At 39.5% G+C, this 23,902-nt stretch overlaps 2 protein-coding genes and 1 non-coding gene across 4 annotated transcripts; all 3 read left to right on the plus strand.

The window, feature by feature from the left end:
• Positions 1–221: 221 nt before the first annotated feature.
• Positions 222–303, plus strand: trnal-aag. Its single transcript has one exon. It is a non-coding gene; the product is annotated as a tRNA-Leu (tRNA).
• A 531-nt stretch (positions 304–834) lies between these two features.
• naa40 (N-alpha-acetyltransferase 40, NatD catalytic subunit) lies at positions 835–13,664 on the plus strand. Of its 2 annotated transcripts, XM_047596570.1 has the most exons (9): positions 835–1,048; positions 1,160–1,229; positions 4,079–4,174; positions 5,119–5,171; positions 5,296–5,391; positions 7,151–7,309; positions 7,403–7,486; positions 7,621–7,698; positions 10,167–13,664. In XM_047596570.1, exons 2-9 carry the CDS (start codon positions 1,224–1,226, stop codon positions 10,312–10,314), a joined length of 720 nt encoding a protein of 239 aa, XP_047452526.1. In that variant the 5' UTR covers positions 835–1,048; positions 1,160–1,223; the 3' UTR covers positions 10,315–13,664. The 2 variants fall into 2 exon arrangements, with proteins under 2 accessions (XP_047452526.1, XP_047452519.1); XM_047596563.1 differs by having other exon boundaries at positions 835–1,229.
• Positions 13,665–14,698: 1,034 nt separating this feature from the next.
• Positions 14,699–20,551, plus strand: b3gat3 (beta-1,3-glucuronyltransferase 3 (glucuronosyltransferase I)). The gene is made up of 8 exons (XM_047611688.1): positions 14,699–14,974; positions 15,352–15,459; positions 15,605–15,785; positions 15,865–16,048; positions 16,122–16,283; positions 16,369–16,455; positions 16,895–17,098; positions 19,175–20,551. The coding sequence occupies exons 2-8, from the start codon at positions 15,366–15,368 to the stop codon at positions 19,271–19,273; spliced, it is 1,011 nt and encodes a 336-aa protein (XP_047467644.1). The 5' UTR covers positions 14,699–14,974; positions 15,352–15,365; the 3' UTR covers positions 19,274–20,551.
• The last annotated feature ends 3,351 nt before the right edge of the window (positions 20,552–23,902 follow it).

Genomic DNA, 23,902 nt, shown 5'->3' on the forward strand with positions numbered 1-23,902 from the left:
ATTATTTATTTTTATTTTATTATTTTTCCTATCGTCACTTTATCTGCAACCTGTGTGAGTTTGTTCTTGTCTTTAAGGGCTTTAAGGCGTTTGATTTCTAATTGTGGTCAAAAAATGCTACTATACTATACTATACTATACTATACTATACTATACTATACTATACTATACTATACTATACTATAATCCATTCTGAATATTGACGCTAATTTTCGACACGTGGTAGCGTGGCCGAGCGGTCTAAGGCGCTGGATTAAGGCTCCAGTCTCTTCGGGGGCGTGGGTTCGAATCCCACCGCTGCCAAATGATATTTTGTATGAAAATTCAGTTAAGTAGGCAAAGGAAGTAACGATTACTTGTACTAGTAGATAACACCTTAGCAACTAGGGTTAACGATATATAAAGAGAGTTTTTTTTTTACAGTTTACTTGCACTCATCCACTCCGAAGTAGTTTTTATAATCGGTCAAACAGATTAAATATAACGCCGTTACTCGTTTTTGAGACTGAAATGTGTCTAATTGTAAATTTATAAAGCAGCTGTGTTCTGTTTCTTTTTAATAATTATGTTTATTTTAAAATACAGTACAGTTTTTGCATATTTAAAGGAGCTCTACGCCACCGGAAGGAAGTGTAACGTTGATTCTGACGTGTAAAATAATAACAATAATAAAAATATAAAATGACCCCACAAAATATACAAACATATTACTGAAACTTGCAGGTTTTTTACTTCCTGTCAAGGGTTTTGGAGCAGTCCAGCTGTTAAATCTACTGTTGGGAGTTGGGAGGTTTTCAGAAGTCCGACGTCAGGCCGGAACACGTGAATGCAGCGTAGTTGGGACGCGACGGAGAGAGGAAAGAAAAGGACAAGAAGGAAGGAAGGAAGGAAGGGAGGAAGGAAGGAGGGAGCTGTAATAAATTCAGCCTCACAGTCTTGGCGCCAATCCGACACGCAGAGAAATCTAAAAAAAAAAAAAAAAAAAAAAAAAAAAAAATCTCCATTGACGTTGTTTAAATCAAGTTTGCGCCGCCGCCGCTGCTGCTCGGTCGGTGTTGTTATCCAGCTAGCATCGTTAGCATCGTTAGCCTCGTTAGCACAGTATCTATCATTGTCATATTAATCTGGCCTCTCGCTCTCTCTGTCTCTAATAACTCAGCACCGGGACAATAGAGGTGTATATTTCTCCGGTGGGATCGGTACGACCTAAAAAAAAAAAAAAAATGGGGGTAAGTTGTGTGTGTTTTTTTTTTTTTTACTAAATATCTCCTGTGTGTTAGATGATACAATGAAAGGTGGCTCATAAATTCCTGATGATGTGAGAAAAGAAAGAAAGAAGAAAAAGAATGAAGGAAGGAGGGAAAGGAAGAGAAGAGATGTGGTGGCTAGCCTCTTATCTTAGCTGCCTCTTGTAGCATCGCGGCGTTAGTTTTAAACACACATGTTGCTTTTGAACCAGATTTTCCGTCGTAATTGCCGTGATGTCCTTGTGGTTGAAGCTCAGTTAACTTCTAGTGTGCTGACATTGTTAGCCTGCTAGCCGCGTTAGCCTCGGAGGAATGCCACATTAGCATGAGCCTTCGCTAGCTGTTAATGCTAATTACCCGTGTGTATGTATATATATATGTGTATATATGTGTGTGTGTGTACATCTCTAGCAAGCAGGCCGGAGAGTTGCCGTCTATCCCCTACCCCCCCGGGGTAAATAAATATTAGCTTGTAGGGGTAGTTAATAATGTAAGTTGTCGGTCTGTGAAGCACCAGGCCGAGCTAGTCCCTGCACACACACTCTTGAATTTATCCCCCACTTTCACTCCAGATAAACCGATCCACGTGTTGTCTCAGTCTGCAGCCTCTCTGTGCTTGGTACAGACTTAATGCTCCTTCTGTCTGGGGATAAACTTACGCACATTGTTGCATTCCTTCCTCGTTATTGTGTTTTCTTTAAACAGTATTTTTCATTAAGTTTTGCATATAAGAGACGCATACAAATAACAATGACCACAGCAGTAGGAAGTAATGTGTAAATGTACTGTACCACAAAACAATCAAAAATGCTTATTTAACAGGGATAGTGCACATTAATAAACATTACTGTGAATGTGTCAGAGTTAGCTAAGAGGCTGGACAGATGCTATAGTCACAATAAAAGCAATATGGAAAGAAGATCAAAAGTACAAAGTGCAAAGGTTGTTTATGAGCTGCAGTATAAGTAATAAAATGAGAGAAAGAAAAGGTAATAATACAAATAGATCTTTATTGTCATTCAGAAATACACCCACGAGTGCACACGTGAATGAAATTTCATTGCAAATGGCTCAAAAAGCAACATTTAAGTTCGTACAATTTTGAATAACAGTGTCTAGAAACAAGCGGCAATGACTGGATTATTGTACTTGACAACAGATTACAAACTATTTGCGGTTTTCAGAATCTCAGGGCCAAATAAAATAGTAGTAACACAAGTAAAAGCAAACAAGTAAATGAAAAAGCAGCAGCAGCAGCAGTGGTAACTTTAAGACCTCAAGTTATTACAACATTGGCATCCTCCAAATATTCCAAGTAAAGGTTTTTACACTTCAATAAACTGTTTCTTTTCAATTAATCAATATATTTAAGTCTCTCTAACACAGGAAACGTTGCAACCGCACAGGACAGTGGTATATTTTTTCCAGAAAAGCCCAAAGTCAGTCAGTACCAATTGTTTAGAATCGACAACCAAATGTTCAGGGTATAAACCCACGGTATAAAGTTTGACTTGCAGGGGAACATTTTTACTCACTATGTGGGAACGACTCCCATCACATTCTTTGAGCATTTCCCAAACACAATGGAGCAGTGATCTCTTTTTCCTCTAAACACTTGCAACAAATTAGGACGGACTTTATTCAATTTAACTGGGGTGATATAAGTTCACATTAGCCATTTATATCGGAGCTATTTCAATCTTGCATTATAACTGTATTTTCTCGTGCCTTTAAGCCACTTCCCATCCCTCGCTATTGTTAGCTCGTCTGTTCAGCACTGCGAGGAAAGAATTGAGTTATTTCCCCGTTTTGTTCTTTGTTTCTTGTTTTTTAAATGTTTATTTCATTTGTCTGCACCGACAACTCAAACTTGATTAACATGTTATAAACAGATGTGGTTTTTCTCTACGGTTCCTACAGCTGCGTGCGAGGTACAACACCAGCAGTACGTGGGAGTTATTATTGCCAAATCTCTCCATAAACCTATTTATGTGAGACGGATGAATAGTGTGTGATCTGTGCGATGCGTCTCTGAGTCACTGGTGTGAATTATGGCTGCGTCTCGTCGCTGATGCTTCGGACAGGAAACCAGGAGCAGGTTGAATAAAAGTATCGCTATCAAAGCCGCTCGGATGAAAGGAACGCTGTTATCTTCCCGTCGCCGCCGCTGATCATGATATAAATAGTAGCGTGTTTTTCCCGTAGCTGCAAACGTTTGTGCTGCGCGACTGAACTTAACTTGTTTGTCTTGCTTTGATCGTTCCCGGACGTCCTCGTTAAGTTTGTGCCGTCCCGTTGCTTTAAATTATTTTCATTATCGTTGCTATTACGACACATAACTGAGCTGCATAAATTAGGTGCGGTTGATTTCTTCCGTTTTAAATTTAGCCCCGAAATCCAGACTGTAAGAAGAACTGTACATAACACAAGGCCTGAGTTGTTCTCATCCACCTCCAGGTTTTTATCTGACTGCGCTTCAACAAAAAATGCTGGAATTCACTCTTTTATTAAGACGTGATTGATGCAGTTGGAGACACGGTGAAGAGTTATGTCCCACCTAAAAGGAGCCAGTGAATGCTGAATTATTCTCACAGCCCCTCAGTGAATATATAGATGAAACGATCAGTTGTAGCCGATCCTGCAAAACTGAGAAGGAAATTGATTAAGTGACAGAAGAAACTACAAAAGCCCCGAATCAAATGAATGGATAACGACAGCTCTTTGTCTCTCGAGGGGGATAATTTCACATTAAATCACGTCTGTGTCTTTTTTTTTTTTTTACCGTCCTGTGTTTGCCACACGCTCACTTCCTCCTTATTTCCTGTGCACAGAGGAAGTCCAACAGAGCCAAGGAGAAGAAAGCCCGGCGCCTGGAGGAGAGGGCGGCCATGGACGCCGTGTGCGCCAAGGTGGAGGCGGCCAATAAGGTAACTCGAATAACGAATACTGTGCGTTTCCGGTGGGTTGTAATAGCGTTGCGTCGATGTTAAAAATAAACCTTCCCTTTGTTGCATGAGCGGAGGCATTCGCCGCCTCCTTCCACAGGCGGTTTCAGATTGCACGGTTTCAGCAATGATCATGATCTCATGTAACGACACCGAAAGCCGGGGGATGCCCTCCTGAACCCAATTACACCCATAATTGATACGCACATGACAGGAAAAAGGCAAACACGGCGCCATATGTTTCTTTATGCATAATTAATCGGCGTCATTAAATCCCACCCCGAACTCACGGCTCCTGCAGCTCAGAGGTGGGTGAGAGCATTAATAAACCATAGCTCACACACACTCGCCACAAGCTCTAAACAGGCCTGTGTGACTTTATTGCCTTTCTGTGTCACTTTGTCCTAAAATGAGGGGGGGGGCGACTCTTGTGTCGTACACTGTTCCCTCTCTTTTGTTCGTCGGAGTCGGAGGAATGTGAGAAAAAAACCTCCTGAGGAAACGTTTTTTTTGTTTACGCTCTCGGCCGCTGTGATGAATCGACTCGACTAGTTTCTCTTTTTTCGCCCTTAAAAATGAAAGCGTTATTTAAAAGACCCACCAGGCACATGATTAAGACTCGTTTAAGTGTCTGCGCCCGGGGGCCGAATGTGCCATAATTTGTCCAAGAAGAGCGTTGTGCTTAAATTAGAGATCGTCTTTAGTCACACAGCCGAGGGAGCGTTTGACTCGGGGCATGCTTGACTAATGACTAATGCGGCCATAACACTAATAGCTCTGCCATTTTCCTGCCCGTCTCGGCTCCATTTGCGCTATTTAAGTGCTTGAGGCTGGAGGCTGCTTTAAAAAAGAGCCTCGCTTTGCAGTAAACCGTTGATACGTTCGCCTCCTGAAAGTCTTAATTCTGCCCCCTTTTCTCCTCGCAGCTCGATGACCCGCTGGCTGCCTTCCCGGCCTTCAAGAAGTACGACAGAAACGGGTACGCGCCGCTCCGCCTTCTCCGCCCGCAGAGGCATTTATTCAGCCTTTATTCGTAAAGTGCATGTGGAGCTCGGACTCGGGGTTTTGCGCTGACCTTTGTCGACTTGTCTCCCCCCGTCCAGGCTGAACCTGCAGATAGAGTGTAAGAGAGTGACCTCCCTCAACCCGCTGTCTGTGGAGTGGGCCTTCGAACTCACCAGAGCCAACATGCAGACGCTGTAAGACCTGTCTCTCTCTTTTTTTTTTGTTTTTTTTTCCATGGTAGAGATAAATAGTTTTAGTTTTTTATGTTTTTCATTCATTGATTAAAGCAAAACGATTCAATATAAATGCAAATGTTCCCAAATCTGAATGAAAGGGAGCAGAAAGAAGAATAATCTCATATAATCTGCCCCTTTACCCCAATAATCAATTTATAAGGAACTTCAAAAACACAATAAACAGCAAAATAAGGATGAAAAATAAACTTAAATGTAATAAAATGGTCAACACTGACTGTCACGTTTCCATTTTAGCTCCCGAGATACATTTCCATCACACAAACAAAACAAAAAAAGAAAAGAAATGTTTGTTATATGACTACACAATAGGGTCGGACAATCAACTAACATGTTGTTATATTTCCTCAACATACTGACTTTAATTGGTCTTTTAAATGCACTTTTTTTTTTTTTTTGACCCTTTTCAAACCTCAGACATCTTTTACTACGACCCTCTTTGACCTCAGTGAACAAAAACGTCCATGTCCAAATATTTAACAGCTTAATATTTTTTTTCAGATTTTTTTCCTGCATAAATCTCTTAAACCACTTCAGCACTTTACAAAACTACCAAAAATTCAATCACTTTGCGGAAGCGTAACCTTTTAAATGCTTGTTGTTGTTTTTACGGGAAAAAAACAAAACAAAACGTAAAAAATTTACTATTTTCCATAAAACTAATGTTGGATGTTTGGGGCGTTTTTTCAGATCAGACCTGCATATGACCAAGATTATCTAATAAAACACAATAAAGTCATTCGTTGTGCAATATTAACCCTTAATTTATGAGAAAAATGGTCACGTGTCATTTTTAGTGTTCACGACTAAAATCAGCCATTTCCCCGTTAAAGGTTCTGTGCAGAAAATGTTTATTTCATTAGTTTTTGTGCTTAATTTTTTTTACCGACAGTGTTCTGTTGACCTGTTAGAATTAATTTAAAAAAATAAAAACTTCAAAATTTGTGTAGAAATAGACTTTATTACAAAACATTCACAGCCAAAATGGCCGCCAAAAGAAGAGGACAATTTTGCCCAAATGGACAGAAATGTCCCTAAAGTTGCCTGAGGCCTGAGGGTTAAAGACGTCTGTTCCTCTAATGTGATTCTTGCTTTCTCTCTTTTTCTCAAATGTTTCCGAATGTTGATGGGGAACATTTTTTTTATGAGCTTTAAACATAATTTGCAGAATATTTGCTGGATCGTCTCTATATTGTTTTCTACTGATTAATCTTATGGCTCTTTTTTTGAAAAATTATTGAGCATGTGTTTGACAAGCAGAGTGTGTGAAAAAGAGCAGAGGCACCGCAAAAAGTGGGATTAATACAAGATAGACTTACTTTATTCATTATTACTTTATTCATGCCCGAAAGGAAATTAGCAGTCCGGTATTAATTACAATAAAATACAATAAAATAAGATACTAAGGTAAAAAATAGAAGCAAAAATAAAAACAAAAGGACAAGGACACTGAAAAAACACAACATACATAAGTAGATAAGGTGCAGTGGAAAGATGAAGGCAGTCGTACTGATGATATGATGGTGATGTTATTGTAACTAAACAATATAATAATAATAATGACAGTATATAGAACTAATATGGCAGCAACAGTTATGTAATAAACAGTAGTAATGATATTATACAAATAGAAATGTGTCATGATCTTCTCTCAGTTTGCTGGAGTTTGAGTTTGATTTTCTTCCTGCCGTTGCCGTAGTTACGAGCAGAGCGAGTGGGGGTGGAAGGAGAGAGAAAAGAGGGAGGAGATGAACGACGAGAGGGCCTGGTACCTGCTGGCCCGCGACTCCGACTCCTCCCCACTGGCTTTCTCCCACTTCCGGTTCGACGTGGAGTGCGGGGAGGAGGTTTTATATTGGTGAGGAGCTCGTTCGTGGATTTTAAAGTACTTTGACATTTTATTTATTTATTTATTTATTTATTTATATATAAGTTTGTTTTACGCTTTCAGCTACGAGGTGCAGTTAGAGAGCAAAGTGCGGAGGAAAGGGCTCGGCAAGTTTCTCATCCAGATACTACAGCTCATCGCTAACAGGTAACAAACAAAACTGAATGAAAAGTGTTTCAGCTCCATTCAACAGAATAAAGCTTTAAACCCCATAAAAATATAATATTTCTAATATCTCGTGACCTTTGTGTCTTTGTGTCTCTGTGTGTCTGTCTGTCCAGTACGCAGATGAAGAAAGTGATGCTGACAGTTTTCAAACACAACCACGGGGCGTACCAGTTCTTCAGAGAAGCTTTACAGTGAGTACACACTGACTTTTACTGGCGTCTGATTATAGACGTGGATTTAGGTGAAAACGAGAGAATCACTTGCTTGTTCATGTAATGGTTTTTCACTTCCCTGCAGAGTTTTCTCAGGACGATGTGAACATCAAAATTTAAAAAAACAAAAACAAAATAAAACGCATGTTGAGCAGCATTTGTGTGTAAGTTGTTGGATGAAGGTAAAACCAGACGAGATGCAGCTCAAAGAAAAGCTCAGAAACATCCCAGGATGCACAGCGTTGGTGTTAGTGACGGTCTGTTGGTGTTTCTTGATGCACAGTCAGTCACGTATTTAATTAACACGTTTGAATCCGAGTCGTGAGCTGACGCCTTTTTGGCCACATTTTACTTTTCTAATTACAAATGCAGGACAGTGAATGTGGGAGGAGCCATGTTTCCCTCGAGTAAACGTTTTAAAAAGCTGTTTGCATTGTTCAACTTGGTGCTTTTTAGCCAATAATACACGATGTAAAACAAAGCGAGCGTTGTCTCAGAGTCTAGTTTAATGAAGAGTCATCTGATCTGAATCTAATAAAACTTATTTGTGCTGAGCTACAACAGGACAAACCTGCAGATTCAATCAGGTCAAAGCTCAGAGCGACGTTTAGTGTCAGTATTAGTGTGGGGTGACCCAGAAAAATGGAAGTTTGAGACCTTCTGTCATTTTGGAATAATTTTTATTGAATGTAAATGACATTTTACATTAAGTATTTATAGACTGTCCTTTGTAGTGGACGACAGGACTTATTATTATTCCTGATCCAACCAAATCATTGCAACAGTTAAAGAAGCTAATTAAAACTTGTAACTAAAATATAGTAAACTGGAAAACATTTATGACATAGGTCTTCAACAGGGATCCCTAGGGGTCAACAGAGGTACTGCAGGGGGGGAGTCTTTGGTTGATCAGACATTTTTATATATTTTTAAATTTTCCCCCCCAGTTTTCCTCCTTTAAATTTTAATTTCTTTAAAATCACGTTAACATGAATCCAGCATATTTTAGTAAAGGGATAAATGGAGGCTTATGATAATAAAAATGTATATTTATCAATAGCACTAGTTTAATATAGAACACATATAGTAGGTAGGAGGTCTCCACTTAATCTCCATCAGTTTGAGGATCCTTGGCCTGAAAAACGTTGAAGACCCCTGGTTTATTATAATTATTAAAAGGATCAGAAGTTTCAAAGTCTCATGGAGGGTAATTAGTTTAAACCCATTTCCTCAAAGTTTTAGCTTTGCAGAGTCGGTCCCAAAAGCAACCAACCTGTAGTTTGTCATATACTTCACTGCAGTTGTTTGTTCTTTTTTGATGCCCTACACATGAAATCCTCACTAGCGACAGAAAAACATCAATGCAAACTCAGGTCCCTGCAGAATTCAAGGCAAAGATTTCCACTGATGATAATGATTTTGCCAGAACTTGCATGTGCACACATCCAAGTTAGGAAATGGTTATTTTATGTTTCTTATTCGTGAATTGATAAAAAAAAAAAAAAAAAACCCTCAAAATTCATCTCTCCTGTGGAGCAAAAGCAATAATATTAACATTAATGCATTTAACTGCTCGTTAGACGTGTTGATCCTTTAACCCTAATTGATCAAAAAATTCAATTAAATTCTCAATTCCCTCTTGCAATTCTGAGTAAATCTCGTCTGGATTTTAAATAAAAACAGACACAGTAAGTCCCAGTGTCCACCACAAGGGGGCGTCAGCTAGAACAGCACTGCTCTGTGGTGGTAAATGATGCACATGTGGATAAAACGACATAAAATATCCAATTGGCAGCATCATGAATGTTTGTTTTTTCAACTATTCTCCCATAAATGTGGCCTAGAGATGTCGGCCAGTTTGAAAATACTCTTGTTTTACGTGTCACAACTAAACCGATGACATCCAGCTGGATGTAATTAACATGGTGCAACAAGTTTCAGTCTTAAATACGCATTGAAGACGTTCGTCCTCCACATAAGACAGAAACGTTCGATATATGAAGCCTCTGAAGATTTTTTTTGTTGTAATCTGGCCTGTTTTAGGTGTTTTTATCTATTTATAGACGACTCAGAGACGGAAACACAAGCGAACCTTTGTTTCTGTTCATTGTGAAACTCTGAAAGTGCATCGCATTCACTTGGTAAACAAAAAAAAAAACTGAGGTTTTATCTTATGATTGTGACTCCTCGTCTCATGATCACAAAGTCAGGATCTCATAATGAAACTATTTCTAGATATAATGAGGAAGGTTCGGTCGATCACTTCTGCTGGAGAAGACGGAGACGCGGCGGCGCCGCCTGATTCAATCAGTTTTTTATCTCCTCCTCCACTTCAGACACTAACGCGCTCGCCATTGTAGAGTTTTAAGTGTTTCGGGTTCAGAAAGCCCTCGGATCTTTATTAAATCTGAAACCCGACCCCCCTTCGCTCTCGCTCTCCCTCGCAGGTTCGAGATCGACGAGACTTCGCCGAGCATGTCCGGCTGCTGCGGCGACGACTGTTCGTACGAGATCCTGAGCCGGCGGACCAAGCACGGCGAGGCCTCGGCGGGGCACACCCACGGCGGCGGCCACTGCGGCGGCTGCTGCCACTGATTCGGTTTTAAAAAGCAAAAAAAAAAAGCAAAAAAAGAAAAGAGAAAAGCAAAAAAAAAAAAAAAAAAAGCCAGCAACTTTCATGGCTGTGTGTGAAAGCTTGAGCTGCCTGTTATTCCGCACGCGAACCCATGGTGGAATACCTGGCTGCAGATATTGATGTTGCATTATGGATTGTGTGTTTTTGTTTTGTTTTGTTTTTGTTTTCCTGCTACAGAAGCGTTATGCAGTGTGAGCTTTCACACGTGGCTTCTGTTTTGTTTTTGTTTTGTTTTTTGTCTCCCGACTTCTCGTTTCATCGTCCCGGCCTCCTCCTCCCACGTTAATGACATTTAGTTAGTTAGTTAGTTCGCTCCCAGTCAAGAAAAAAAGCTAAGACGTCGCTGATGTTCTTTACCACTGCAGTCAAAACCTCATCCCACCTCATCCCGCTTTCACCGTCTAATGGTTTATTCCGCGTCCAGTCAGTTCTTCAGCTCTTAAAAAAAAGAAAAAGCTAAATCTGGTTAAAGAGCTGCAGACTTGTGTCATGTAAAGCGGTGACACTTAATGCTCTGCACATGACACGGGGTCACTGAGTTGAAGCAAAGCGGGTTTAAAACTGGGCTTAATGGATTTCTTTTTTTTATAAAATAGGGTCTCACGCCTCAAAACGCTGCGACTACTCGTCCAATCAGAAATGTTCAGCGCTGCAAACCACACGGCCACAGATCCTGTACTTTTTTTTAAAAAAGTTCTCCCCCTGAGAATAAACTTTACAGGGTGTGAAATAGTTTCTGCTTGAACTTAATTTTAGACCCTGGTTCCTGCAGAACCTCTAAAAGTTCCTAGTCTCTGGATTATTATTATTAGTCTCTGGATTCCTCAGGATTAGGCTGAAAGTTCGGGTTAAAACTGCGTGAGACGTCCCTGTTGTGCTGTAACATTATCATACAACTCAAATTCATGTGCTTTTAAGTTATTATGACGTCACAAAAGCGCTGCAGCTACCGGCTCCACTCCTGCTTTTAATTTTTATATCTCATAATACAAGCTGTCCGAGTCGTTGCCTTTTTTTCTTCAAAGTGTTTCTTTTTTTCCCTTTTGGAATAAGTTAAAAAAAACAAAGAAAGAAATAATTTAGTTGCTGTAAATCCTTCAATCCTTCAGATGTTAAACCGCTTTAAAGCCCTGACGTATTTCCTCCTCAACACAAGTGCATGTTTCTAAACTTAAACATCTTCCCGTTTTACTGAAGACTCCTTTAGTTTGTGTAAATCCATTATTACTTCTTCTTCCTTTCCAATTTTTTTTTTTTTTTCCCATGCGTTAAGATACAAACGATAGATTTGCTGCCTGAAACTACATTTCCCACTCGTCGCTGCCCTCGTGAAGCCGCGTTTCGCCGCTACTTTTTAGCCACGTGTTTGGAAAAACTACTAAAAATCCGTCCCCGCCTCTTGCGTGTGTTGTTAGCATGAGCGAATCATATTGATTTTTAAGTGGGTGAGGAATCGGTAGAAGTCGCCGCTCGAAGCCGATGAATGAATGAATGCATGAATGAAAGTGACGGCAAAGCACTGAAGAAGAAGAAGAAGAAAGTTGCTTTCACAGTTGTTCGTATCTTGTTTTCCCAGCAATGCATGGCCACATTTAAAAACGTTTTTGCAAAAAGGAAAAAAAAAACGCAGAAAAAAAAAACATAGTCTTAATCAGGATTGCACAACAACAATGCAGCTTCTCATTTTCTAAAAATCCTCACACGGATCTAATAGCATTACTTTAATATTTCACACAAATCTCCAGTGAATGATCGGAAGTATGCAAAAAGCTGAAGCGGCACCACCTTTTAAAGTTAATGCAGAACCTTTTTTTTGGTTGGATTTCATGCAGCTTAAGATTCAGGCGAAGTTTCTGCCCCACGATCGGTTTAGAATAATGTTCGTTTCCACTTTTAAGGCATCACGTATATAAAGGCTGCTGTAACCACACTGATCATGATGATTCCACATCTGTTTACAAAACCTTCAGGGTGTTTTTTTGGGGGAAGTTTCGAAAAGACTCGTCTAGAAACCACCAGAAAACCCTTTAATTCCAGGATTGTTAGTCGGTCGGTGTCGGCGTGTTTTCTGAGGGCTTTTTGAAATAGGTACTTTTTTTTTTTTTTTTTTTTTTTTTGTCGTTTTGAATCCGGTCACATCAAAGGCTGGACTTGGAGATTTCACACGGATTTAATAATCAAAAGTACGTGAAACGGGAGGAAGAGAAATGTGAAGTAGTCAGAAATAATCTTTGCGAAAGGAGGAGGGATCCTGGCGTGAAATAAAAAAAAAAAAAATAAATAAATAAAAAAATCCTGGTTGTTTCTAGACTGGGTAGAGACGGGATTGAGAAAAGAAGAAGAAGGAGGAGGAAAGAAAAAAAAAACAACAAGACCTGGAGATATGTCTGTGTTTCCTGCTTGTTGGAGCTCTGAACAACAACAACAACAACAGTTAAATATAATGCTTGTTTTAGGACTAGACTACCTTCTTATTAGTGCAGTAAATCCATTTTTTGTACTTCATAGGTTTAAAAAAAAAAAAAAAAGAAAACGAGGATGTTGTAAATAGTGGTAGTAGATCAATCGACTTACAGTCTCTCTCAGGTTAATCGAACATAATCAAACCTCATCGGTTTTACTTAAACAGCCATGTTGTTGGTTAGTTGTTGCCTGGACTGGATCGAACCACACGTCGGATCTGGAGTCAGGTTTTTATTTTTTTTTGTGCGTGTGTCGTCCACCTTTAAACACAGCCAGAAGAGTAACAACACTGTTTTTTTTTTTTTTTTTAATAAATATGTTGCAGTAAAAGACATAAACTTCTAAAAATGTGACATTGCATGAAAGTGATTGTGATACTGACTCCAGATTTGTGCTACGTGGGTTTTATTCAGTCCAGACAAGGTGGCCTGTGATTAAAAGGACAAAAAAATAAATAAAAAATAGGCTCACTGGAAGTAAAAAATAATAATTTTGTGGAAATATCATGAGTTGGAAAATGAGCCTAAAACCTAACCAGTTTATTTTAAGGTCAGTTATTTTAGAAAGTGGTTACGTACCCTCACACAAGTACAGATCCTTCTCTCGGTCTTTTCTCTATGTGTATATAATATATATAAGCTGTTGTGGATCCATCTTCATTTCTTGGCCTTTTACAGGTTAAACACTTTTTTAAACATGATGTTAAATATTAAAAGGAACTCCATGTTTGAGAGTGAGTGTTACAGTCCTGTCCATAAATGACAATGAAAGGGAAAACTAAGTCATTCTGCCTTGTCAGTGTTTTATTTGTATGTTACAAATAAAGGAAAGTTGTTTGACTTTTCAAGAAGTTCTCCTTTCGTTATTTGTTTATTTGTTTTTCTGGTCAGTTTTTCTGTCGGTAACGAAACAAATGATTTCCCCAGGGTTTATAAATCCTGAACTGAGCAACCGCTAAAGCGAATGTGGCAAGAAACGACTATTTAACAGGAAGAAACTCTGAGCAGAAGCACTGATGCAGAAAATGAATGAATGAATGAACCTTGAGCAGAACCCAGCTGCTTCAGACCAGCAAAGAGGAGGAACGAGGGATATGCAGATATTTTTAATGCTGAATTGAGGTTTATATGCAAAAATAATAAGTGTGATCAAATATTTAAAAAATGAAAATAATTTTGCCCAATTATGAAAGTCACATTTGGCAAAAGTATGATGAGATGAGACAAACTGCATTATGTCTAGATTTAAGACTTTTTTCCAGAATATTTATTTATTTTTTGTATATCAAAAAAAAAAAAAAAAAAATAGCCCTTGTATTTTCACACATGTCATGTTTTTACTTATTTACGGAAGAAGAGGATTAGGGCCACTGAGAGAAAAAATAAATTGAAGTTAGAGCAAATTATTTATTTATTTATTTTTTTGAGTTCTGACTTTAATCTTTAAAATTCTGAGGGAAAAAAATCTGAATTCTAACATTAAAGACAGAATTGTGAGAAAATTCTGAGAAAAAAATCTGAATTGTGAGAAAATTCTGAGAAAAAAATCTAAATTGTGAGAAAATTCTGAGAAAATTTTTAATTCTAAGATTACAGTCAGAATACTGAGAAAAAAAATCTAAATTCTAAGAAAATTCAGAGAAAAAAAATCTGAATTCTGACATTAAATTCTGAGAAAAAAGAATTCTGAGAAAATTCTGAGAAAAAAAATCTGAATTCTGACATTAAATTCTGAGAAAAAAAAAATTCTGAGAAAAAATCTGAATTCTAAGATTACAATCACAATTCTGAGATAAAAGTCAGAACTAAAAAAATAATTTGCTCTAACTACATTTTTTGAAGTGGGCTTAATCCTCTTCCCATTTTTTTATTTAAATTGTTTAGTTTTAATTCACATTGACATTTCAGAGCTGTGGAACTACCTTGTCTTTGCGAGTTGTTCATGGGGGGGGACCATTTACTGCGTTACACCGAAACCGGAAGTTGTTGGTACATCGCTGCAGAAAGAAAAAAGAAAAAAGAAAAAAGATGTCCTAGCTGGGAGGAATGAATGGCTGTTGTGATGCCCTGAGGTGCCTTTGCTCACATCTGTCCAGGATGACATGAAGCTTTAAACTCGGTTCTCTCCCGTCTTCCGTTTTATTTTGTTCCTCCGCCGGTAAGAGAAAGAAAAAAGGACCCGAGCTCTAAGTGTTAGCGCACATTAGCTTTATTACCACTAAATTCATGCTAATATCGTTTGACCTTCTTATGAATAGCGCACAGAAACTTGTGCGCATCTACAACTTTCTTTACTTCACAGTTATCCTTTATTTAGTTATTATTATTGTATATTTTTTTAAGTTTAATGATACTGAATAGAAGCTGTCTCTGTTAGCTGCTTAGCTCGCTAAGTGGTGTTAATATGAATTTTGGAGCACATTTTGTATTTAGTTCACTTCCTGAGTTGCGGTCTCTGGCAACGCAAGAGACAGGTGACACATTAAAATAGTAATAATAATAATATTAATAATGACTTCTCTGTCAAATATTCAGCTGGTCACGGTGCCATGGCAACTAGGATGAAGCTGAAGCTGAAGACCGTGTTTGTGCTGTACTTCATGGTTTCCCTCCTGGGCCTCGTCTATGCACTGATGCAGCTGGGTAAGTGTGTAAGAATAATAATTTCACACGTACAAGTTTTTGGTTAACTACTCACAGTGACATATGAAGACAGCTAGTACATAAACAGACCAGATTAAAACATGCCCCTTTACTCGTTGAACGTTTTGTCCCTAATGTCGTGAAGGCCAGCGCTGTGACTGCACCGAACACGACCTTCCAAACTCCCGAACCATATCCCGGCTGCGGGGGGAGCTGCACCGCCTCCAGGAGCAGATGAGAAAGTCGGAGGCGACGAAACAGCCCCAGAAGCAGCCGGCCAAGCCCCCTCCGCCCACCATATTTGTCATCACTCCGACATATGCAAGGTACCATATCGCTCCGTATCCATTCGTCTCCACGTCGCCGTCCCAAACATCAGTCTCTGTGATCTGTGTCTCTGCTCAGGCTGGTGCAGAAAGCTGAGCTGACTCGTCTGTCCCAGACCTTTCTCCATGTTCCTCAGCTCCACTGGATCGTGGTGGAGGACTCCCCGCACAAGACCCCTCTGGTGAGCGACCTCCTGGTGAAGAGCGGCCTGACCTACACGCACCTGCACATGCCCACAGCCAAGGACCGCAAGCTACAGGAGGTGGGTAAAGGTCCTCGTTTTGTGAGGCAATGTGAACACGAGCACCTCTTAAAACGCTCGTCCTCCACCTCAGGGTGACCCCAGCTGGCTGAAGCCTCGTGGAGTGGAGCAGAGGAACGAGGGACTACGGTGGCTCAGAGAGGACAGAAGGGCTCAGCCGGGAGGAGACAACCAGCAGGGAGTGGTTTACTTTGCTGATGACGACAACACGTACAGCCTGCAGATATTCGAAGAGGTGGTTATTGGAGTCTGGATGTATTTTTTCATTATTATTATTCCCAGAAATGTCATGTCTACATTCAGATGTCCTCTTGTCCTAGATGAGGAGCACCCAGCGGGTTTCAGTGTGGCCTGTGGGGCTGGTTGGAGGGATGAAGTATGAGAGGCCTGTGGTGGAAGGAGGAAAGGTAGAGCGATGCTTGTCAACTGTGGAGTTAAAGTAAACGATTCAAGCTCGATAATCCTGAAAAACCCGTCTTTTACCTCAGGGAAGGACATAGATTTGGGTGTTTCTTAGTTAGCTTAGTATATTTTATAACAAATATATTAGTGATTCAAATATTTGAACAAATATTGCACTTATTTTATTATGATGCAGCAGATTATATATGACAAAACATTGCTGTATTTTCCTTTGTCCCTATGGAAACATCATTTGTCACCTTGTTATGGTCACAGCACAATCTCCTGAAATATTATTTGCTTACTAAACAAATGCAGATGTAAATGTTTTAGGTTTTCCCTAAACAACATCAAACCCTCAAACCCTAATAATTATTTCCAAAGTTTAACGGAAATATGTTCATTATAAAAATACTGTAATTATTAATTTACGTATTGTTTCAGGTCGTTCGCTTCCATACCGGCTGGCGTCCCAGTCGTCCCTTCCCGATGGACATGGCCGGCTTCGCTGTGTCCCTCAAACTGGTCCTGGCCAACCCCGAGGCTTGTTTCGACGGCGAGGCACCGATGGGCTTCCTGGAAAGCAGCTTCCTTCAGGGGCTGGTTACCATGGACGAGCTGGAGCCCAAAGCGGACAACTGCTCTAAAGTACGAGCCCGTGTTTGTGTGTGTGTAGGAGATACTGTGAGAAATAGTTGTGAAGACAGAAAGGGGACAATACGGTGGAAATTAGGACTGAAATGAAGTGACAACGTAGTTGAAAGCGTCATTTATTTATATGAGATGATTGGACAGTTTTTTTGCTGCGTTCACTGAGTTGATTCATGAAAAACCGCTGCTAGGCAACAGTTGGCGTCTAGAAGCCTCTCAGGTTAACAATGGAGGGTATGAACGTGACGTCACAGCAAGCGAAGTCTCCATGGTTACGGCCACTGAGTGACAAAAAAGTGACAGTTGATCATGGAGATTAGATAAGAGCTGTCGTACGATTCACTGAACCAGCAGATTTGAAAAGCAGTCAGAGATATATTTTTACAGATATTTCCTCACTCCCAAAGCAAAGACAAGTAAATGGATCGCTGCATTAAAAGAAACAACTGGAATCTAGACAAACCTGTTGTCGTGGTTCACATTTAGTGTCAGGTAATATTCATTTACGCTGTATTTTTGATGAAGTCAGATCTTACGTTACGTCCTGGAGGGCTGTCAGATAAGTTTGTGGATGTTGTTATTTTGGCGTAGTCACGGCCGACAACTACTATTAACTATTTAACTATTTCAGTTCCAATAATAAATAACAATCAATCCTCATCATTCTTCTAACGTCTGGTCAGATGCTACAGTATTATATGGCTAATGTTATTTCTCAGTAAAGCTCTTAGCGTTAGCATCTTTTATTTAGCTACATTTATCATAACGGAAATGACCTAAAACTAACTGAAACTAACTGAAACTGAGGCTAATCAACTTTTTCAGATCCATACTAGTTCATATGGATCATTGTCGAGTCCAGTTGTCCTTAATTTAATCTGATAATCCACGTTTTTCCCATTTCTCTGTATTTACTGCTACACTTCTCCATGTTTTTGCCCCTCAGGGGGCGTGGCTCCGGGCAGCGGTGACGTCAATGCATACCCTCTATTTACCAAACTATCATGCAACTAATGTAGAACATGCAATAATATGACAGGAGGAGGATGTTGGAAATACTTTTTTTTTTTTTAATTTCCTCAGATACATGAAATTATGAAGAAAACTCTTAATGACTATGATGTCAGCAAATATCACAACTTGCAAACTACATAAGACTAGAAGATGCTGTTCATGTGGAGTTTACGCTCAAACATAGTAAACAGAATAACATTTAGAGGCAGGATTTATGTTCATCCCCTGTTATGGCGGCTTATGAGTGAAAAAGGCCGAACCAAATCAAAAGGGGAGAAGTCTTTGCTGCGTCCATTACAATGAATTAAATTTATTTTTCTACTGGGTCCTCATCTGTTGTGTCTCAGACAAGAGCTCAACAGAAACTCTCTCAAGCAGACGCTAATAGCTTGTACGGTAACTCTGTTTTCCATCGCTATTTCTGCCGTGCTCTAAGTAGGTGTAGGCAACCTTTTGGAGCAACAATCAGCACAAGCCTTTGAAGTTAACCCATATGTCTTAATTAGGTCTAAACTTCATGACCCTTTACCTTTGTGTATATCATTAGGTAAAAGTTGAAACCTCCCTTTGAGGAAACAACTGGACTTTGGTTACTGCTCTCACTGCTGTGTATATTTTACACATTTACACATTATATATTCATATTATTATATAACGATTGCATGTATTTATATCTGTTTCTATGCAATGAAGCTACTGGGCACTGACTTTCCCACGAGATAAATCAAGTATCTAATCTAATCTAATCATGAGAAGATGGTTGAATAAAAGTATGGAAAGTGGAAAGTTAACCAAAGTATTAAGCGACTGTTATAAATAAACTGTTGTAAAAAATAGGTTAATCAGCTAATAACTGTGTGATGCAGCCTTAGTGGAAAACAAATGCCTTTGTCATTTATTATTATTTAGATACTTGTGAAGTTACGTGAGTGAAATATTTAAATTTTTAGTTGTAGCAGAATAGTTGCAGTATGATTTTGCCCAGAGTTTTGTGTATGTAGTTCCCCTTCATTCATTCATTCATTCATTCATTCATTCATTCATTCATTGTGTGTGCAGGTGCTGGTGTGGCACACGCGGACAGAGAAACCGAAGATGAAGAGGGAGGAGGCGTTGCAGGCTCAGGGACTGGGTTCAGATCCAGCCGTGGAGGTCTGAGAAACACACAAAACACACACACACACACACACAGACACACAGTGTAAAACGTACTCTGCCGTTTAATGCTGCACATGTAACTCTGCGTTGTAAATACTGTAAACAAAAAAAAACAAAGAAAAAACAAGAGAAATATTTAAATGATCCTGGTTATGACTGTCTATGTTTGTTTTCCTGTTTTTCCGTGTCGGGGTAGTAAATGTGCGAGTGTGTATGTGTTAGTGGATGCTGACTTTGTAGTTCAAACTGTTACCTGATGGGGGCGCCATTTTTTTAAAGTTAGTGCTGCTCCACAGACCTGCATACTGGTGTCATTCGTAGGGTTTCACTTGTTTACCTGTGTTGAGTGGAGACGACAGCAACCACCAACGTCCGGGCTGATTTTTTAGGGTCAAGTTCCTTTTATTCATGCATGGCCTCTTTTTCAGGGTGTTTATTATGTCTTTATTCAGCCAAATAGATGTGTCTTCTTTTATTTTTTTATCTCTTTTTATTTTTTTTGAGTCACGTGTCAAGAACCGTCAACAAAATCAAAAGCGCGATACTGATCTTCACTGAAACTGTGAAAGAACAACGTCCCTATGTTAGCACTGTTGAGCCGAGGTAGTGTTCATTACATATACAGCCGCAATAAAAACAAGCCAAACAATGAACAAATCCTAGAAACTAGTTGTTGCGTGGCCTTGTGCAGAAACATCCGGTGAAACTTAGCAACACAGCAATGACAACAACACACAATAGTTAAAGGTCCCACACCTAGTGCAGCTTTTAGAGCGAACTAGACATAGACAGCTTTATATGTAGAGATATTGAAATCCATTCCTAAAACCTGAGAGAGGGAGCAAACACTACTGAAATGAATACAAAGCACGCCTTCCACCATACATATCCACACTTCAGTAATAAGAAAAACACTTGAATTTGCCTCTGATGGGCAGCAAATCCCTGGTACTTTACAGTAGTGGCGTCTCAAAGCTATATTTGAGAAGAAGCTTCGAATATAAACACATCTACTCGAGCTATGCTGGATTATCTTCCACAAGGTCCTCAGAAGTGGGAAGAAGGACTAGCTCCTCAGCTACTGTTGTATGACACTGTATAGAGAAAAATAAATAAATAAATAAACAGCTAGTGCCTGCTTCAGTGTAACTAGTGCCTGTAAGTAAGTTCTCTACTGGTGTAAGATGTATTTATTACTGTAATATTGTTCTTTACATTGTACAATGTGATAATGTCTGTACCTGACCTTGAGAATAAATCTAGATCATGTTAAATATGGTTCATGTTTGTCTCCGGTTCTTTGTCACATTCGCCTGTAACTGTGTTTTAACTGTCAGCAGGAAAAATGGAGGAAACGCTGGTATAATAAAGATAATAGTTTATTGTCTCCGCAGTCTGGGCAGTGTAATAGAGTTCGGATTCAGACATGTTGATGTGCAGCCATGTAAAAAAAAAAAGATATAATGGATAGTGATGTATGGTGTGGGGTCGATACTGAAATATCGATACTTCTGATACCAGGTCTGTATGCTCTAAAATTGATTCTCAAATAAAAATATCGATACTTCTGATACCAGGTCTATTTGCTCTAAAATCGATTCTTAAATAAAAATATCTATACCTTCGATACTTTAGTCATTTGAGTTAATGTAGGAACACAGAGGAAAGTAACTAAACTTGTTGTGGCAACACAACAAACCTTGTGAAACACCTCAGGTTAAACCACAACACAGAATATGAAGCATTTATGATGAGGAGGACAGAGTCAGAATTAAGATGTAAGTTTTAATTTGATTGTAATTCTCAATAGTTAAACGATTTACTTATTTCTTATTATTTTACTTTTTTTTTTTTTTTAGTCTTTGAAACAGCATTTTCACATATTTTGTGTGATTGTGTCCTTTGTTTGGTTTTTCTTTTGTGTTCTGATGTTCTGATGATTTGAAATAGACTATTTTTTTTTATTATCATTATTTTTTTTTAAGATTTACCAGACGGATTAGGGTGTATTTACACAAAGTATCGGATCGGTATCGCCGATACCAGCCTAAATTTTAGTATCGAATCGAAAAGGAAATCGCTGGTATCGAACATCACTGATAATGGACTCAAATCAAGCCGATAACGGCAGTAACACATGCTGGGAGAAGTTTGTTCTGGACACGTCAACTGGGCAGAACTTTTTTCTCGCGTCGTGTCCGGTTACTGTTCTGTGATTGGTTAGAAATTGTAAGTGGGCGTGGTTAGTACGGAAAAGCGGAAGTGTTCGCGGCTACGAGCTCCCAGATGCTAACATTCGCTGCCTGGCCGCTAATTTCTGCCAGGTAGAAGTCGACATAATCGACATTTTGAGAGAAAAGCGCCTCTCGTCGTCCGTCTCCCGCAGCGGGTGTGACGTATGCTGGAGTGGGAGGGGCCTGACAAGGACTTCCCCGCAGTTCGCCACGTGAGCTTCTCGTGAATAAATTACTTGACCAAAACGAACTTTTTTCTTGTTCTCTCAGCCATAGGAGCAAGAACAAAATGTAAACACACTTAAGACTGTGGAGGAGGAACAGTTCAGTTTATGTTAACACTTCATTTGAATCTACTTAGCTTTTAGCAACAAATTCAGTTGGTGGTAACACTTCATTAAAAGTTAGTTATGTTTGTGATGTTTTTGTGTTGTTCGTCGCAATCTTGTGAACGTGATATTGCGGGAAAACCATATTCAATTTCTGCTTAGATTTAGATTTATGCCTTTATCTTGTTTTTCTGTAGCATGTTCTCTTAAGTGTTAAAGTGGAGCAGGCAACAAATGTTAACATGTAAATAGAGAATATGAAAAAAGCCAAAACATTATGACCAATGACAGGTGGTGAGTAACACTAATCCTCTTATTATTGTGGCATTGAACCATGGGTGGGACATATTGGGAGCAAGTGAGCATTTTGTCTTCAAAGGCTACACACTTTTAGGTCGATGGCTGTGGTGTTGTGGCTAAACTGCATTAGTTTCCTTCACCACCACAGCAGATGACTCTGTTTTTGGCTTCTGATCTCAGCTTGTTTACAAACTGTTCTGATGAAAAGTTCAGTGTAATGCTCGTATTACCGGCACGATTGGGAACCGAGCCAGCGGCACATCTGTTTTTTTCTGTCTGAGTGTGAATCAGGTGATTCGCTTCTGTAGCCAGAGGCAGGGCTGTGATTTAAACCCGTCACTTTTCTCAGACTCGTCACACACACAGTACGTCTGGGATTTTTATCGCCTTTTTTTTTTTTTTTCTTTTCTCCTGTATAATTTACCTTTTAAGTCTTTTGTCTGCCTTATTTTTTTTTTCTGCAGATTCACCGCGTAGTCACCGTCCAGGCTAAAACAAACCCTGACTTGTCTCTGCCTGACAGTGACCATGGCAACCCCATCCCAGCGTCCGGTGCTGTCACAGAGTGATTACAGGCGTGGGCAGGGGCTCTCTAAGCTCGACACGGCTGAGGTTTTTTTAAATTTTTTTTTACAGGCCTCTGTGGCTGGCAGCCGTTACGCCCTCCCTGCAGGGAAGTGGCCCTTCTCGGTGACTATATAAGGAAAGTGTGGAGGTGTGAGTCTGCAAAAAACACACTCTCACTGAGGACCTTCTGAGACGAAAGGTGAGTAAGAAGAGCTGGAGTCATCGAGTCAGATGCACCGTGTTGGATCCACGGTGATTCACATGTACAAGTATGCGCACACAAGCACATCCACAAAAAGTGGACCAGACTTCTTGTGGCTCTAGAAGCTGCTTTTATTATCGTCTGAGCAAACGTTAGCTCCACTGTCGTGCTTTCAGTCACGGGTAACACTTTAATGTGTCTGTTTTCCTGTGGTTTCGCTTCGTCACAGTTGCACAGTGTGCGTGTGCATACATGTACGAGGCGTGTGAGTGCAGTAGGTTCTGACTAAAGCGCCTACACACACACACAAGGTAGTAAGCAGCTCCCACTCCCTGACCCACCCAGACGTGGTGTTTACCCTCCAAACATTAAGTGACCGAGCTAATCCTTTATTTCTGTAGACGCATTCTTTCTTCAGCTCTTTACCTGGTTAACAGTTCAGAGCGTCCTCCACGCGTTAGTGGGTATGAACGGACATGAAAGAGACGTGCGTTTTACTTAATTCCAAGGAAAGAGTTTTCGGCTTATAATTAAAATGTGTGTTATTGATTTCACAGCTGAAGGTCCTTTTTTTCCCCCTCCTTTTATTTGGGATTTAAAACATTATGTTAAAAGGGCCTCGCGGATTTAAAATACAAACATTTATTATTGGATTCCCTCCAGTTTGATTTTAAAGTTTTAATTTTACAGTCCAAAAATAACCTTGTTAATAACCTTTTTTTTTTTTAATGCACTGTTTATAAATCATGTAACGTATCATGTATTTATCTCACATTTATTAATTAAAAAAGGATTATTCTTATTATTTAGATACATAAATGAATGTTGGGTACTTATCTGTGACTAAAGATGATAGAAGGGGAATAATTAAAGAAAACTTTGATGTCACAAGAAATTGTACCTGCAGTAAGATAACACTCGTACTCCTAAACAGTCTGTCTACATGTCGACCAGTATTTAAACTAAACACTAAAACACTAAACTTTTTTTTCCACTG

The sequence above is a fragment of the Mugil cephalus genome, chromosome 1, assembly GCF_022458985.1.
Source record: "Mugil cephalus isolate CIBA_MC_2020 chromosome 1, CIBA_Mcephalus_1.1, whole genome shotgun sequence".
In the NCBI taxonomy this organism is placed as follows: Eukaryota; Metazoa; Chordata; class Actinopteri; order Mugiliformes; family Mugilidae; genus Mugil; species Mugil cephalus.